Here is a 19,288-nt window from a genome sequence, read left to right on the forward strand (position 1 = left end):
TAACTTATGTAATATGTTGTTCATAATGCCACAAGATGATTATATATTGAGCAAATAAAGAATGACTTTTGTATATATAGTCATTGAATTTGAACCTGATACTGAACATGAACCTGTAGATAGGTTAAAGAGTGTTTTATATTTGAAACAGGGGCTAAAACTCTTAAGACTTTATTAGCTTTACTTTTAAAACAAAGTAAAGGCAATACATTATTTTACTCATGTTATGGTAATGTAATGCATTACTTCAAGAAAATCAAGTAATGGCAATGGTAATTTAATGCCCTAATTATGCCATAAAGTAACGGTATTGGGTAATGTAATGCATTACTTTACATGGTATTTTTCAATTTTGAGTTCAGTGTCAGCTGCGCCCTTGATTTGGTTACTTGATTTGTTAACTTTGAATGTAACCAAACAATGTTAAGTCGTTCGGTGCTTAAGTCTTGAAATGACTAATTTAGACTATTTATATAAACTATTTATAAATCTGATGTAATCATGAATACAAAATTGATATCAAAATATAGCATAATTAAATAACTTTGTAAGGGAAACCAACCAATCAAAGGGTCAGAATTTTGAAACTGCTGTACATGTGTTAGTGTTTTTTTACATGTATTTCAACGTTTAGTCATTACATTTGCAGATCTGGAATTGATAGGACTTTTTAGGGTCTTCCGTCTTCATTGGAAGACCCTTCTATTATTCTATTGTTTCTTTTTCACTTTTCTTATTGTTATTATTCTTTTTTTTTCTTACTGATTTTGTGCAGACGATTTCTCGGAGATGGCTCGATCGATTTTATTCAAATTTTCAACACTAACGCGTTCGTATCTGAAGTTTATTGTTTTTTTTTCAATTTTAAAAAATTCACTTCTGGTCGGAAGTTATCGTCGATAAACGATTTTTAAAAGCGAATTTTGTCTGCGACGTTTCTAAAAAACGAGTAAAGATATAGGGCTGAAATTTTCAGAGATGAAAGATCTACCGTTTTTCTGGTGCAACACGCTCAAAAAAAAATCCGCCGTCACTTCCGGTTGTCACCGGAAAAAAAAATGAATTTTCGACTTTTTTATTTTTTATTATTTATTTTTGATCAAGGCATTCTCGAGAAATTAAGCGTCAAAGTTCTGAAGAGAGAGTCCGAGTAGCTCAGTCGATTAAAATTTTTAGCAAAATATTTTTGCACAAGAAAAGAGCTTGTATGGAAATACACTTTTAGTTATTTTATATCAAGAATTTGTGACTTGAAAGGAGGGGTGGAAATGTTTCTTCTACAGTTGAACAAAAAAGATTTACAATGTTTACCTTGTTTTTATAAAGAAATGTTTAGTGCTTGGTATGCTGTGAAGGACAATATTGAATACAATGAACGTTTAAATGATGTGTTTAATTACTGTTTGTTTTTTAATCCAAAAATTGTCAATCAAAACAAGACATTGTTATGGAAACATTTTATAAAAGCGGGGATCACACATATCAGATACATTTCTTATGAAGTGATACCTGGATTTTTACCTGCATCTTTTATTGTAGAAATGATACATGAATGTGATTCTGAAATTCATGCAAAACATATCAAAGAAGATTACAAAACATTATTATCTATTATTCCAGAAGAATGGAAAAGTGTTGTTCAAAACAATGATTATAGGAAAGAAGTATGGTTACCTTCTTTTTTACTTTGTGTTGAAAATACAAATTATGTTTTTCCTTCATGCACTGTAAAAGTCTTTTATAGATTGTTGATTCAAAAATTGTTTAATCCTCCAAAGTCAAATGAATATTGGTTAGAAAAACTTAGAACAAACGATACAAAGATGCTTGATAATAGATGGATTGTACTTAAAGAAAGTGGAAAGCCTCCTGATGTTGTGGAGCTTGATTTTAAAGTTTATCATAATGCAATTTTTACGTATGAGAAATTGTACATAATTGGTAAATCGGATTCCAACAGATGTCCACTGTGTTTATCAGAAAGTGAAGATTTACTTCATATGTTTGTAAAATGCAAAGAAATACAAGATTTTAAAAGAAATTTTATGATATACCATTTAGAGTCATTATTGAAAGATTGTGAAAATAGTGTATACAATGTCTTAGATATCGATGAGATATTCATCACAGCTTTTCCCAATGTTATGAAAAATGTTAACACTTTTTTTGTTAATTTTTTTATGTCCTTATGTAGATTCACAATTTATAGAAGGAGACAGCTTATGTTGCAAAATAACAAAACTGTGCATTTGACAAGTTTTTGCAAATATTTGCTAAGACATTATATCTATTACAATTATCATTATATGTGTATTGTGAACAACAGAAAAGTATTCTTTAAAAAGTTTTTGAAAAAACAATCCACTGCTGAAAGAAACAGAAGGAGTATTATTGTTCATTTTTTAACGAATTTTTATTGTAAACTGTCACACTATATATAATGCTGTGATACTCATTATGATGATTGTTGATGTGTAATTTGTATGATTGATCAATAAAAGATAAAAAAAAAAAAAAAAGTCGTGGACATGGCTCCAGGCGACCCGGGTTCAAGCCCCGAGGGCCGCAATAGTTTTTCACTATTTTTCGCTTAGATCTACGATTTTATCTTTGAATTGATAAGTTTAATCTTATCTATTAAAAAATCGGACGGAAGACCCACTCGTTGCTCGCAACTAGATCGTGTCTAGTTATCATTATTACAGAAAGCATCGTTAGTGTAAATTGTTTTGATTTGATCAATATCTGAATGATTTTTATATCTACAAGCTGTTGATAAAAACTTTTATCAAGGATTTTATTTTACAGGAATGCCAGAGATGGGTTCAGGTCGTCAATGATACACTGGAAAAACTAGTATTTATTCAACATGAACATGGTCATAACAAAGCCTTATTACTTGATGAAAGGTTCGATAATCCAGCGTTTTTGTCCGATGAGTCTAGTGAAAAGATAAGGGAAGAAAGTCAGTACCTGAAATCCTATGAGACGCAGATGATTAACTATTTCAAACGTGGAAGCGATGTTAAAAAAGAAGATTAAAAAAAAGAATGAGATATAATATAAATATATCATCTTAAAGCCATGAAATAAGACTTGGTCGTGGTCATTACGCACCGGAGTGTCCCCAGACACCTTGGTCCGGACCGTTGGCGAATCATGGAGGAACACTTGTGTGAGGTAGCCAATACTCTTGATGGGTGAACTTGTTATATCGTATTGTTAAATTACAAGCTAGCCAATACAATGACAAGGAATAATGATTACATATATATGAAATTTGTAAATATCTTTAAAATTAAGAGTTTTTTCTTTGTTTCTTTAAGTTCCCTTTTTTCATTTATTTATTTTCATATTCATTTTTGTGCTACCTTAGTATTACTTATTTATTAATTTCCTTATTTATTTATTTTTTATGCTACCTTAGAACGCCAGAAATATTTTGTCCATTGTCGTCAACTTCCATTCTATATTTACCTTCTCTTTGCATTATATAATTATCCGGTGTTATTTTTTCCTTATGAAGTTCGAATTAAAACATTTTCTGAAGTTCGCATACAGCTCAGCAATTTTACCTACTTATCATTATTTTCCTATGTATTAATTATTTATATAATTTTTTGTGTTACCTAAGTACGCTGGAAATATTCTATCTATTGTCGTCAACCTAATATTCTGTATTTTTCTTTTCGTTGTAAATGTTAGGTGTAGTGTCGCTGAGTGATTCGCCAAAGTATTTTGTCGTGTTTTCGGCTAAATAATACTAAAAATTATATAGAATATGCACTCATATCCTCAGAAACTAATCATTTTCTCTTTCTCTCTTTCTATATCTTTCTTTCTTTTCCTCTTACTGAAATGAGACTGATCATGGAAAAATACGCCTAGTAAATGTAGATCTACGGGCCGATAATTTGCCCAGTCTGTGTTTACAGTTTTTAATGAAATATACTAATATATCTGTAATTATTAATGGCTGAAATTAAAATCATTTCGGTTAATTGTCAAGGAGTAAACGATGCTAACAAAAGGAAAGATATTTTTTCAATTCTATAGACAACAAAAATGTAATATGCTATGTTTAGTAGACACACATTTTACGGAGGAGATGGAACAAGATATTAGAAACAAATGGGGTTATGAGGCTTGTTTTAATTCGATTTTTTCAAAGTCGAGATGAGTTGCTATTTTCTTTAAAAACAATTCTGATTTCAAAATACATGAGCAATTCAAAGTAGAGAATAAAGGGAATTTATTAGCACTTAGTATTTCAATAGAGAAGAGAAAGTTAAGCTTAATATGTTTGTATAGACCTAATGAGGATACTACGGAATTTTACCAGAATTTGAGCAATATTGTTAACAAACTTCAAAATGATGAGATGATTATTGTTGGAGATTTTAATTTGGTATTAAATACAAGTCAAGATTATTATAATTATTTACATGTTAATAATCCGAAAGCGAGGGAAATAGTTCTAGAGCACATAATGTCTTACAGTTTAGTAGATATACATAGAGAATTCATCCATATGACAAGAGGTATGCTTTGAGAAAACCTACACCTCTTAAACAAGCACGCCTGGCCTTTTTTCTTATTTCAGCTTCACTTATAAAGAAGTTAGAAATATTGATATCATGATAAGCTATAGATCTGATCATTCCATTGTTTTTATCTCTTTAAAGTTTAATGATTTTAAACATGGTAGTGGCCTTTGGAAATTTAACAACTCCCTTTTAAAAGATTTAGAGTATGTTCAAAGTATTAACTGTCATATTAATCAAATTAAAATGCAATATGCAGTTCCAGTGTACAAAAAAGAGTCTATTCTGGATATTCCAGATTCTGAAATCCAATTTACAATTAACGACCAGCTTTTCCTGGAGACACTGTTGATGGAAATTAGATCTAAAACTATCTCATATGCAAGCTATTTAAAAAGGCAAAAGACAAAAAAAGGAAAATGAGTTACTAGAAGAGCTTTTAGAATTGGAAAAGGAGTACGAAAAACATATTGATAAAATAAATAAAAAGAATAAGAAAATATAAGAAACTATAGGGTCATGGGTAGTTTGGTGCGTTCACGCTCTAAATGGATAAATGAGGGAGAAAAACCAACTATTTATTTTCTAAATTTAGAAAATCGTCACTATACTACTAAAATTATTCCAAAGATAATACTATCAGAAAACAATGAAAAGATAAAATATAGTTAAACAAGTTGATATTTTAAGTGAGCTGGAAAATTTTTATAAAAACTTATATGCAAATAATTTGATAATAGCAGAAAGTACAGATATTTCACTAAATGATATTCTAAAAGAGTATTCTGTCCCTAAATTATCTGACAATGAACAAAAATCAGTTGAAGGTTATATAACACATAAGGAAGCTTCTGTAGTTGTAAATAGTATGTCAAACAATAAAAGTCCAGGCGGTGATGGGTTCACAGTTGAATTTTTTAAAATGTTTTGGAATGAAATAGGCTCCTTTGTTGTTAGATCTTTAAATTCTGGATATAAAGTAGGAGAATTATCATCTACTCAGACACAAGGAATTATAACTTGTATACCTAGAGAGGGAAAGAGTAAATTTTCCCTTGGTAACCGGAGACCTATCTCATTGCTCAATGTTATATACAAAATTGGGTCAGGTTGTATAGCAAGCAGGATAAAAACAGTTCTAAAAAAAATTATCAGTAATGATCAAACTGGCTTCATCTATGGAAGATATATAGGGGAAAATAATAGATTGATTTATGATCTGATGAACTATACAGAAAATAATTATATTCCAGGGGTATTAGTTATGATTGATTTTGAGAAAGCTTGGGAATTTATACAAAATACGCTCAATTATTTTAATTTTGGTCAATTTATCTGTAACTGGATTAAAACGTTTCAATTTAATGCTATGTCCTGTGTGTCCCAGGCAGGCATTTTATCAAACTTTTTAAAACTTGGCCAAGGCTGTAGACAAGGTGATTCAATATCTAATATGATTTTTATAATGTGCAGAAATACTGTCAATTAAAATTAAAAATAGTGAAGATATTACAGGAATCAAAATTAATAACAACCAATATTTAATATCACAATATGCAGATGATACATCAATAATCCTTGATCGATCTGAAAAATCATTAAGGGCAACCATTAATGAAATAGATGACTATTATGATTATCTGGTCTTAAAATAAACAAAGAAAAAACTCTGTGTGGATACGGAGTAAGAAATATTTTAAAGAAAAAATATGTTCAGAAATGATTTTTCAATGGACATATATTATGACGTAAATTTAGATAAAATTATAAAACTTAATAATGACCTTTGCTCCAATTGGAAAGATAACACTGGTTTAGTCTCTTTTAATTTCACAATTAAACTATTTATTTATAGCCTTAAAAAACCCTAAGAGTAAAACATTAAAAGGGTTAAACAATATTCTATTCAATGTTATCGGAATTCAAAATGTGATAAAATTAAAAGACAAGTATGTACCCAGAAGTATGAACATAGTGGTTTAAGGATGGTTGATGTAAATTCCTATATTAAAGGATTAAAGTATACTTGGATTATGAGATTCATTAAGGATAATAATTCAAAATGGAAAACACTGCTAGACAATACTATTAATATAGAAAAGCTATTAAATACAGGTTCAGATTATATTTTGCAAATGCAGGAATTGTTAAGGTGGAATGCTACACCAAAATTTTAACTTTACAGTGCGTTACTTGCAACCAAAATTGATTTTCTACTTTTTCGTAAAAAATACAAAAGAATTCGTATAAAAAAATTAAGGGCATATCCTTCTTTAAACACTGCAATCTTGCTACAGAAATGATACTCTAACGATCCATAAAATAAAATTTTGGTGTAGCATTCCTCCTTAATAAATGATTTTTGGAAGGAAGTTACCATAGCCTTTAAAGAAATCCCAGATAACTCAAATGTAAAATCTTGGCAGGATTATTGTTGCCAGCCATTGTGGAATAATAATAAATTTAAGAGAGGAAATCGGTCCTTTTTTTTTTTTTATAAATCATGGTATGTTATAGAAGTAAGATGTGTAATTGACTTGTTTGATGAAAATAAAAACTTTTTAGATTTTGAAATGTTAAAAAGAAAATTTAATATTCATACAAATTATTTAACATATATGGGAGTTAGACAAGCTGTACTTTCAGATCTAAAGAAATTCAACTTCATTAGAAATGAAGTTTTCAAATCTTTTATACCATTTAATACTAAAACCTTTTCATTACATGTAACATAATAAAGTTCAAAATTAATGTATGATAATTTAATTCAGACAAATGTAACACCAGTGGGAAAGGAAAAATGGAGAAGACATTTTGTTTTTACAGAAAAAACAATGGGTTTCAATATTTCATTTACCTTTTACTATTACCTCGGACTCTAAATTTCAATGGTTGCAGTACAGAATAAACCATTGTATATTAACTACAAACAGTTTTATTTATAAAATTGGTAACATGGATACTAATCTATGTACCTTTTGTGAAGATGCTGAGGAAACAATATATCACTTATTATGGGAATGTCCAAGGGTACAGCATTTACTATCAAAATTTGTTAGAGTTTGCAACTCTAAAGGAATTAGAATAGTCCTTGATAATAAAACTTTTGTTTTTGGTGTCTTAGATGGTGTGAAGTCAAAAGTGTTCAATATTGTATTCATCATTATAAAAAAAAATACATATACAAAAGTAAATGCCAGAAAAACCAATTAACAGTAAATGCCCTCATGAATGGTTTTAAACAGAGATATAAAGTATTCCAATTCTGTGCAAAAGAAAGAAGTGAAATGGATAAGTTTAATACAGACTTAGAAATTTGGACCCCTGTGATTAACTCTCTGAGTGCTCTCATTCTCTCTCTCTCTCTCTCTCTCTCTCTCTCTCTCTCTCTCTCTCTCTCTCTCTCTCTCTCTCTCTCTCTCGATAAAGAATGTGCTTAATATGTGTTTTGTTAATTTTAGTAAACGTTCATTATATATATATATATATATATATATATATATATATATATATATATATATATATATATATATATATATATATATATAAAGAAAAAAAGCAACACTAACTGCAAAACATAAGCGCTTTTATTGTTAAAAATCTTCAGACGTTTTACAGACTGTAAAATGTCTGCAGATTTTTAACAATGAAAGCGCTTATATTATGCAGATAGTGTTGCTTTCTTTCTTTTATTATATATTTACCGGACACTAAGAAAATACTTTTGTGATTTGGAGATATATATATAGAGAGAGTGAGAGAGAGAGAGGAGAGAGAGAACTTAAATGAATAAAAACACGAAGTTCGGTATTCATTTAAATTTTACTATATTTTATCCGACCACTGTGATTTTTTTCTGGATTTACCTATATATATATATATATATATATATATATATATATATATATATATATATATATATATATATATATATATTTTCAACTGCATGACTCTAAACACTCATGATAATTATTTAATTGAATATAATCTTGTTTGTTTTTATAGTAAACGAACTTGATCAGATATATTTAAGGTGTACACATTGAAACTTACAACATGTCATTTCGTTAAAGGGGCATGGTCACAATTTTGGTCAAATTTTATTTTTCTGTTTTTATTATTTGCAATGCTTTAGGAATGCACTTCTAATGATCAAATGAAATTTGGGTGCCAGTCGTTGAGTTTAAGCAAGATACAGGGCTTTCAATTCTTCGTCATGTAAACAAGGCTCGTGCCCTGTTTTTGTTTACATAGGTTCAATATACCAGTAAAATACTTTTTAAAGCTGCTTTGTCTATCTTATTATTCGTTTAAAGCATAAATAAACAGTTCCTAACGATTAACACATTGTTTTAGGTCTAAAACTGGAATTTTCACTTCAACATTCGAAATGTAAACAAACGCTTTGTTTATATAGCGAAGAATTGTAAGCTCTGTAACTCGCTTGTAACCCATCAAATTTTGGTTGCCTATTAAAAATGCCTTACTGAAGCATGGTAAACATTAAAATCGAAAAAATAATTTTTGACCAAAATCGTGGCCATGCCCCTTTAAGATTCATGTGAAATTTAGTTTGCTTTTTTGCTATTGATTAACAATAGGAGTTTGTTACAGTGCTGCTATCCTGAAAGTTGACAAGGATAGGATAGGATAGGATGCAGGATGCACGATACATGATAGGAATATAAAAGTTAAGTTCTATCCTATCCTATCCTATCCTATCCTGCATCCTGTAGCCAATCAGATTCGAGTATAAATTTCAGAGTTATTTTGCGAAACGAAAATTGGCTAAACAATGTATTTTCAATGTAAATTTAATACGTTTTACAAGTTAAACCATTTAATAATTATTATTATATCAAGAACGCTGTGCATAACGTTAATGCGCGCTAAAATGTCGGCGCTACATCTTTGTCAATTCGTACGCAAGTACGGAGTTACTGTGAGAATTCGTTGCAACATTTGACAACGTCAAAAAGATATTTCTGTATTTACTTCATTTAAAGTCTGCAAATTAGTAAAAGCTTGATTTTATAAACGACTAATTTGGCATTTTAAAAGATAAACATGTATACAAGAATCAGACATTGATTCACGTTTAATATAATTTCTTCGATGCCCAATAACAGGGACGCATATTTCTGTCCGATATTAACCTGAACATATCGAATTAATAAATGTTAGCTAGCTATAAATGCTTAAGAATTTATACTTTTAAAATAACTCCAAGTGGTTTAACTATAAACGATATAAACTTCCTAAAGGAATTATTTATTTTCAGATCGTGTTTACATTTATCGCCGAACGAATCGCTCGAATAATGATAATTACGCTCAGTTATATGTGATAAGAAAATAATTTGATAAAAATATATGACTAAACAGTTCCTCAATAAGTGCATAGAAGTTATTTATCTGTTTTTTATGCATAAATATAATTAAATCAAAAATCTAATCGCTTACCTGTTTGTTTACGTTATTGTGTCCATCCCACGTACGATTTAACTTAACCGTAGCACAGGTAAGTAAGTTATCCCGCTCGATGAAGATTCGGTTTTAAGATTTAATCATTCATTTTGAGTACTTCATTAATTGATAAAATCATTTTATTTTTAAATTTCGTTTCATTTAACTTGCATTCCTATATTTTGAAAGTATGGGATAGGATAGGATAGGATAGAACTTATTTGCAGGATAGGATGCAGGATACAGGATATAGGATAGGATAGGATAGTTTTGTCAACTTTCACGATAGCAGCACTGTATGACTGTTGTGGTGCGTGCTTATTTAGAATGATATACATGAAAACATGTATGAGTTGTAGGTTGCAGGATACAGTTGGTCAAAGTTGAGACTAAAATATAGAAGTAGCTGCAATTAAGAAGGTCTCTCCCGATTTTTTTTTTTTTTTTTTTTGGGGGGGGGGGGGGGGGGGCTACAACTCTATAGGATCTCCGTAATGGTGCAAGTGCGGGAGTGAATGACTCCTGCAAAGATTTCGGCTCAAATTGTATATAAATAACAATAACATTTGCATTTCTTACCTGAACTGAGTCATTGTAGTTGTGTATGGCATAAATTATTTCGACAATACTAAGTATAGTCCATATTTCGGTTATTTTTTCGTGTATGTCAACAATGCAGGTTGAATTCGTCCGCCATGTTTACTGACCTTGATCGGTTTTATTTTGGGACAGCCAATGAGAATTCAGAAGCGGATCTTGAACTGAACATAGGAATTCCCCAAACTTAAACATAATAAACGCGGTAAATATGAATTTCCTTGAATGATGTTTTAGTGACAGAACGAGGTAAGTTCGCTTTTTTACACAGACATCCACGTTATCAAGCCCATCAAATCTTCAAGCATAAATCCCGTAAAATCACACAAGAACTGTCATGGCTGCTGAAACAGACGACGGGTAAAAATGCTGATGTGTTTTATATGGTTTAATTTATATACGGTAAGTTTGATCAACCTGAATTGAAAAATTATTTTATCTAAAAAAGCTCAAATATAAAAACCGCATGAAAAAATTAATTTTGCACCATTACGTACATCCTATGAAATTGTAGCCTCTCCAGTAAATATCAGATATAAATGTCGAAAAGGGTTACATTATTGCAGCTAAGATTGACATTTCATTGAGTTTGTCCATATGAAGCTTATTATCGATATCTTTCATTATTACCTTATGGACTTTAATAACGCCTTGATTACTCATCTAATCGTGTTGATACTGTTGTAGCTGATTACGCTGATTTGAACATAATTCAAAGAAATGATTTTACAAACCCCAATTCACAATAATATACACTGGAATTAGAATGGTAAAGTCATATTTATATATGACTATCTCTAAAAATCATGTTTTGAAATGTAAAGATATTAATGTGTAAACAACTTACAATATGTAAAATTTATATTTTGCATTATGTACATAATGTTAATAAAAGTCAGATACAATGTAGCTAAATGTGATATTGGTCTACTGGAGTAACTTCAATCTTTTACAGCAGAGTGTCAGTCAGTCTGTCCCCCAACATTATTTTCAGGACTGTTTTTTATTTAATTTGGATCGACAAATTTATTTGAAACTTATTGCGTACTTATTGCCGTTTAGATAAACTTTGAACTATGAAACGATATTTGATTTACAAAATTTATGCATAGCTTGCCAATTCTACACGTGTGTGTTTAAGAAATATGTGCAAGTGTTGCCACTGTTGCAAAGCCATTCCGAAATTAAAAAAAAGGAAACAAAAGTGTCACAATTGGTGTTAAAGGACCTGGAAGTTCCCTCGTTTATAAACTGAACTTTGAAAAGACAAAGAGGCAGAACCGTGAAAAAAACTTTATTTACAGTGAAAAGAAAACATATATAGCTACTGCATACATGTACAACCCTCTCTACACACACACTCTCATACACTCAATTCATACACGCAAATAGCTGAAAAATCCCACAACGCACTCGCACAAACAATATTAACAAAAAATAAACTAACCCCCTTAATACTATATATATATACATAATATATACAGAATAAATAACCCGACTTTGGCTGACGTCAATTATGAATACTTAGTCCGGACAATGCTTTTGGGAAGTTGTATTTTAATAAATAAATTCACCCGCAGCAGATACGTGCATAGTTGAGACCACAATTCATGTTGATCACTGGTGATAAGGATACATCATACGTTCGTGTATATCGCATAACCTGGTACACGTGCGTCGACACACTGTCATGTAAATCAAACCTTTCGTCACAGATGTTACTGGACCATATCATCAGCTCATAAAGTGTCCGTGCGTCCGCGTGTGTCACATTTCCTACGTTGACGATGGGTCCACGATGGTTAGTTTTTCGTTGTCCCGCACCCACGGATGATGCCGTCATGTATATAACCGACCACATCCACTCAGCTAGTCACCTAAAATTCAATTCATTGTCGGGTCCTCAGTGAAAATTACGACACTACACTGTTAAATCAAAGTACTGAAGAACTGACGGGAGTTGATTTTGTCGATGTTTGTTTATCTTAAATTCAATGATATGTTATTTTGCATGACAAGTACATGTAGTTTCTAATTTGTATTTGAATTACGCACATTTTTATATTAATATGAATTTTTGGACTTTTTCGACAAGAATGTCGAGAAACCCCCATATGAATCATGGTAAATATAATATTTAGAGTAAAATTAAATCAATCAAACTATGTATCAGTAATACAAAATATTTCTCGAAAATTGTATGGATCCAAGCAATGTTGAACACTAGTCTCGTTCAACCAAACGCTCGGCTGACACCGTAAATCTCCGACAAGCATTTACGGAGACAGCCGAGCGTCGAGTTGAACGAGACTATATTGAACTCTGGCGTAGGAATACATACGACTACAAAAAATATTCAAATTGTTCGAACCATTTAAAATCTGACTATTTTCAAGGTATTTATGAATACAATTCCTTGAAAAACAATGCTTTAGCATACATTACATCGAATTCATCAATCATTTTCAAGAACTAAGTCTTGTCAGCAGCAATGATTTGTGCTGAGGTCCAAACACCGTTTCACTTTCGGTTTGTCTGCGTGACTGCATAGGAGAGTTGATTAAAATCAACTCCCAAAAACACATTATATTCAACAGTCGGGCTAACATATTTTATATTCTTATGCAAACAAACAAAAATGTCATAAAACACTTAACAAGGGACAAAATATATATACATGTACTTAAACGTATATATGCGTATTCTAAATTGAAATGATAATGAAAATACCTCTCACTTACTGCTGTTCTTTCTCAACACGGTTTATCGTACTTTCACCACACAGGAATTCTATTCAAACACTCCACACAGGATTAGATATAGGCCACACAAGTCCTAAGACATTTTGTCAAACACCACGAAGGTTCTTACAGAACTTGTCAGAAGGAAACACCTCTCATCAACGACCTGGCCAGAATTAACTCATGCACGAAAACCGGTCTAACAGTCAGCGACTAGCTGACTGTGGCACTCTATGGAGCGCCGTTACTCACAAAAATTAATAGACTAATAAAACTTTAATTGAACATATATACAAAATTGTGACAAATAGAAAAACAAATTTGTACACAATGAGAAAATTGTATGATAATTAACCAACAATTATCATGAAAAAATAAATGTTGCAATATAATAATAAATATTCATTGGTGAATAAAGTGTCAGTCGAAGAATGACATATATTTTCATGAAAAATACTAAAGAGGCAGGTAACGTAGATATTTACATATCTTGAGGGAAGTGATTTAAAAAAAACCTTTTCATTAGTTTTGTTTTATTCTACGTTATACATATACATCGATATTCTAAACATTGTTGTGTATTTGTGATCATGAATAGAACTTATTTCTATAGAGCAAATGTGTGAAGAGTGCCTGGCTATAGTAAATCTTAAATACTAAGTAGATAATAAACACTGATCGAATATAATAAGAAAATATTTTTTCTAAAAGCTTTGATAAGGAATTCCGGCTCATTTTAGGGGTTTACATTCCCCTTGATTTTGATCACGCGAACTTAAAAAATCAATGGTCTAAGTGCTTCCATCATCTCTAAATCTCTCTATTGGGCTCACTCGAACTTTGTAAAATCACACAAGAACTGTCATGGCTGCTGAAACAGACGACGGGTAAACATGCTGATGTGTTTTATATGGTTTAATTTATATACGGTAAGTTTGATCAACCTGAATTGAAAAATTATTTTATCTAAAAAAGCTCAAATATAAAAACCGCATGAAAAAATTAATTTTGCACCATTACGTACATCCTATGAAATTGTAGCCTCTCCAGTAAATATCAGATATAAATGTCGAAAAGGGTTACATTATTGCAGCTAAGATTGACATTTCATTGAGTTTGTCCATATGAAGCTTATTATCGATATCTTTCATTATTACCTTATGGACTTTAATAACGCCTTGATTACTCATCTAATCGTGTTGATACTGTTGTAGCTGATTACGCTGATTTGAACATAATTCAAAGAAATGATTTTACAAACCCCAATTCACAATAATATACACTGGAATTAGAATGGTAAAGTCATATTTATATATGACTATCTCTAAAAATCATGTTTTGAAATGTAAAGATATTAATGTGTAAACAACTTACAATATGTAAAATTTATATTTTGCATTATGTACATAATGTTAATAAAAGTCAGATACAATGTAGCTAAATGTGATATTGGTCTACTGGAGTAACTTCAATCTTTTACAGCAAAGTGTCAGTCAGTCTGTCCCCCAACATTATTTTCAGGACTGTTTTTTATTTAATTTGGATCGACAAATTTATTTGAAACTTATTGCGTACTTATTGCCGTTTAGATAAACTTTGAACTATGAAACGATATTTGATTTACAAAATTTATGCATAGCTTGCCAATTCTACACGTGTGTGTTTAAGAAATATGTGCAAGTGTTGCCACTGTTGCAAAGCCATTCCGAAATTAAAAAAAAGGAAACAAAAGTGTCACAATTGGTGTTAAAGGACCTGGAAGTTCCCTCGTTTATAAACTGAACTTTGAAAAGACAAAGAGGCAGAACCGTGAAAAAAACTTTATTTACAGTGAAAAGAAAACATATATAGCTACTGCATACATGTACAACCCTCTCTACACACACACTCTCATACACTCAATTCATACACGCAAATAGCTGAAAAATCCCACAACGCACTCGCACAAACAATATTAACAAAAAATAAACTAACCCCCTTAATACTATATATATATACATAATATATACAGAATAAATAACCCGACTTTGGCTGACGTCAATTATGAATACTTAGTCCGGACAATGCTTTTGGGAAGTTGTATTTTAATAAAAAAATTCACCCGCAGCAGATACGCGCATAGTTGAGACCACAATTCATGTTGATCACTGGTGATAAGGATACATCATACGTTCGTGTATATCGCATAACCTGGTACACGTGCGTCGACACACTGTCATGTAAATCAAACCTTTCGTCACAGATGTTACTGGACCATATCATCAGCTCATAAAGTGTCCGTGCGTCCGCGTGTGTCACATTTCCTACGTTGACGATGGGTCCACGATGGTTAGTTTTTCGTTGTCCCGCACCCACGGATGATGCCGTCATGTATATAACCGACCACATCCACTCAGCTAGTCACCTAAAATTCAATTCATTGTCGGGTCCTCAGTGAAAATTACGACACTACACTGTTAAATCAAAGTACTGAAGAACTGACGGGAGTTGATTTTGTCGATGTTTGTTTATCTTAAATTCAATGATATGTTATTTTGCATGACAAGTACATGTAGTTTCTAATTTGTATTTGAATTACGCACATTTTTATATTAATATGAATTTTTGGACTTTTTCGACAAGAATGTCGAGAAACCCCCATATGAATCATGGTAAATATAATATTTAGAGTAAAATTAAATCAATCAAACTATGTATCAGTAATACAAAATATTTCTCGAAAATTGTATGGATCCAAGCAATGTTGAACACTAGTCTCGTTCAACCAAACGCTCGGCTGACACCGTAAATCTCCGACAAGCATTTACGGAGACAGCCGAGCGTCGAGTTGAACGAGACTATATTGAACTCTGGCGTAGGAATACATACGACTACAAAAAATATTCAAATTGTTCGAACCATTTAAAATCTGACTATTTTCAAGGTATTTATGAATACAATTCCTTGAAAAACAATGCTTTAGCATACATTACATCGAATTCATCAATCATTTTCAAGAACTAAGTCTTGTCAGCAGCAATGATTTGTGCTGAGGTCCAAACACCGTTTCACTTTCGGTTTGTCTGCGTGACTGCATAGGAGAGTTGATTAAAATCAACTCCCAAAAACACATTATATTCAACAGTCGGGCTAACATATTTTATATTCTTATGCAAACAAACAAAAATGTCATAAAACACTTAACAAGGGACAAAATATATATACATGTACTTAAACGTATATATGCGTATTCTAAATTGAAATGATAATGAAAATACCTCTCACTTACTGCTGTTCTTTCTCAACACGGTTTATCGTACTTTCACCACACAGGAATTCTATTCAAACACTCCACACAGGATTAGATATAGGCCACACAAGTCCTAAGACATTTTGTCAAACACCACGAAGGTTCTTACAGAACTTGTCAGAAGGAAACACCTCTCATCAACGACCTGGCCAGAATTAACTCATGCACGAAAACCGGTCTAACAGTCAGCGACTAGCTGACCGTGGCACTCTATGGAGCGCCGTTACTCACAAAAATTAATAGACTAATAAAACTTTAATTGAACATATATACAAAATTGTGACAAATAGAAAAACAAATTTGTACACAATGAGAAAATTGTATGATAATTAACCAACAATTATCATGAAAAAATAAATGTTGCAATATAATAATAAATATTCATTGGTGAATAAAGTGTCAGTCGAAGAATGACATATATTTTCATGAAAAATACTAAAGAGGCAGGTAACGTAGATATTTACATATCTTGAGGGAAGTGATTTAAAAAAAACCCTTTTCATTAGTTTTGTTTTATTCTACGTTATACATATACATCGATATTCTAAACATTGTTGTGTATTTGTGATCATGAATAGAACTTATTTCTATAGAGCAAATGTGTGAAGAGTGCCTGGCTATAGTAAATCTTAAATACTAAGTAGATAATAAACACTGATCGAATATAATAAGAAAATATTTTTTCTAAAAGCTTTGATAAGGAATTCCGGCTCATTTTAGGGGTTTACATTCCCCTTGATTTTGATCACGCGAACTTAAAAAATCAATGGTCTAAGTGCTTCCATCATCTCTAAATCTCTCTATTGGGCTCACTCGAACTTTGTCATTTTTTAATTCTTCACAACGATATTGTGGTGAATGGTTGGCCGTTATCTCCCTTTTCTTTATAGTGTACATCAAACGAATTACAGGACAGTGCAGGAGACCTATAGGGCTATTATTTCCAGTTCTCAAATTTGGACTGTACGGGTACCACCAAGTGGTTTCGCGGGGTTTATATCTCTCTTGATTTTGATCACACGATCTTTACTGCCTCTGAAGTTGTCAATGCTCCTAAAAATTGTTTGATCTATTAATCATCTTGATATTAATAAAATGATCTCGATGATAAAGTACAATATATATTTCTGTTCGAGTTCTCTCAGTACTTTGACGATTTGTCTTGCTGTCTGTTAGCTTCTACTGGCTTAATGGCTGCTGTTAGTGGCTGCTCACTTCAGCATGGTTATAAAGCCTAACAATTGAGTAAACTTTTCATAATTTTGGTTTGATCATTAATTCTGGGTATGGGAATTTCGTCAATACAAGTATAATTCATGATCAATATGGAATCTACTCTTTTATCTATAAAAAACAATATTTTTTTTATAGTGTCTTGTATCTAAAAAAAATTAATGTGTTGTCACTCGTAATAATGAGATAAATGTTAATGTAACTCGTTAAGATGACAACCATACCCCGATACAATACGTCAGTATCTTGTTATAACAGAGGGATTTTTATTTTCTAAATTATACCCCTTCTTTAACTTTAAATTTATAGCGAGTGCAGCAAGGCGGCGCGAAGCAAGTTCCATAGACAACGTGTACGAACGGAGGACATTCGAGTTGAAATCTGCACATTGTTCAAAGAAAATTTTGTGGACCCCCGTGAAAAAGTTCTACATATCCCAATAATCCTTTGCGGTGCATAGCAACATGGTGGAACAGGGAGCGTTTCTACGAATAATTCTTACCTGAAAATCGCATACATCATTTTCATTTTACAATAAAAAATCCTTTTAAAACATTAAAGTAAACAACTCATATTATTACATATAAAAAGCTGTACCTATCTGAACTTTTGCTGACTTATGACGTCATTTCCTTCCCCGAATTTGTCTGACAATTTACGAAAACTGTCGAGCGCAAAAGTTAAGTATGGCGTCACAGTGATCTCGGCCTTTTTTATTTTTAGCAATAAATTTAGAGGTGGATCAAGCATCTGTACTGGGTGTAACGTATAGAAAGTACTCAGTATCAGTGTTAACGGTGACTCTTTGGCTGCTTAGTTTTGTTTTGATATTTTTTTGCTCCATTACTTACTTTACACATGCAAGTTCCATGCTAAATTTACTGTCATATTGATCCAAACATATATGCAAACGTTAGCTATATATAGGTAGGTGGCAAAAATTATTAAAAAAGACAAGTCAAATCATTATTAGATTTAAGTGCAGCCACGTCATTTTGTAATGAATAAATAAAAGAAAAACACTAAACTGTTTAATCTACATGTATTTGTTATAGTTGCATATGTGGTCAAACCTTAAAATAATATTGGATAACACACACTAAAAAAGGTTGAGGGCACATGTATACGGCGCTTATATAGCGTACAAAATTAAAAAGATTATAAACAAAATTGATGTCACAGAGGACAATAATTAAAACACAGATAACAACAAGGAACAAACTGAGAAATAACGCAGACACATTTTATTGTTTACTGATTTTAAGGATCATTATTAAAAGGCAAAGGAATGATATAACATAATTGTATTTACATTAAAAAAACGGCTTTGTGTTTATCTAAATATTTTAATAAGTATGTTTAACATTTTATTAATGCTCAGTTGTAGTTTATTTAAGTGTATAAGCCTTGGAAGGGACC

The 19,288-nt window shown here is 31.3% G+C and overlaps 1 protein-coding gene and 1 long non-coding RNA gene across 8 annotated transcripts in view; one reads left to right on the plus strand and one right to left on the minus strand.

Annotated features, from left to right (window-relative positions):
- LOC105321945 (uncharacterized) overlaps positions 1 to 7,925 on the plus strand; it is a 64,955-nt gene extending 57,030 nt beyond the window's left edge. For all 5 annotated transcript variants that reach the window (XM_066070992.1, XM_066070993.1, XM_066070991.1 and 2 more), the window contains one exon: positions 2,809 to 7,925. In XM_066070992.1, coding sequence (XP_065927064.1) covers positions 2,809 to 3,042 — 234 coding nt within the window. In that variant the 3' untranslated portion in view covers positions 3,043 to 7,925. The remainder of the gene's footprint in view (positions 1 to 2,808) is intronic.
- LOC136271267 (uncharacterized) overlaps positions 1 to 19,288 on the minus strand; it is a 144,404-nt gene that overhangs the window by 66,591 nt on the left and 58,525 nt on the right. The window lies entirely within an intron of this gene.

The sequence above is a fragment of the Magallana gigas genome, chromosome 9 (assembly GCF_963853765.1).
Source record: "Magallana gigas chromosome 9, xbMagGiga1.1, whole genome shotgun sequence".
NCBI classification, from domain to species: Eukaryota; Metazoa; Mollusca; class Bivalvia; order Ostreida; family Ostreidae; genus Magallana; species Magallana gigas.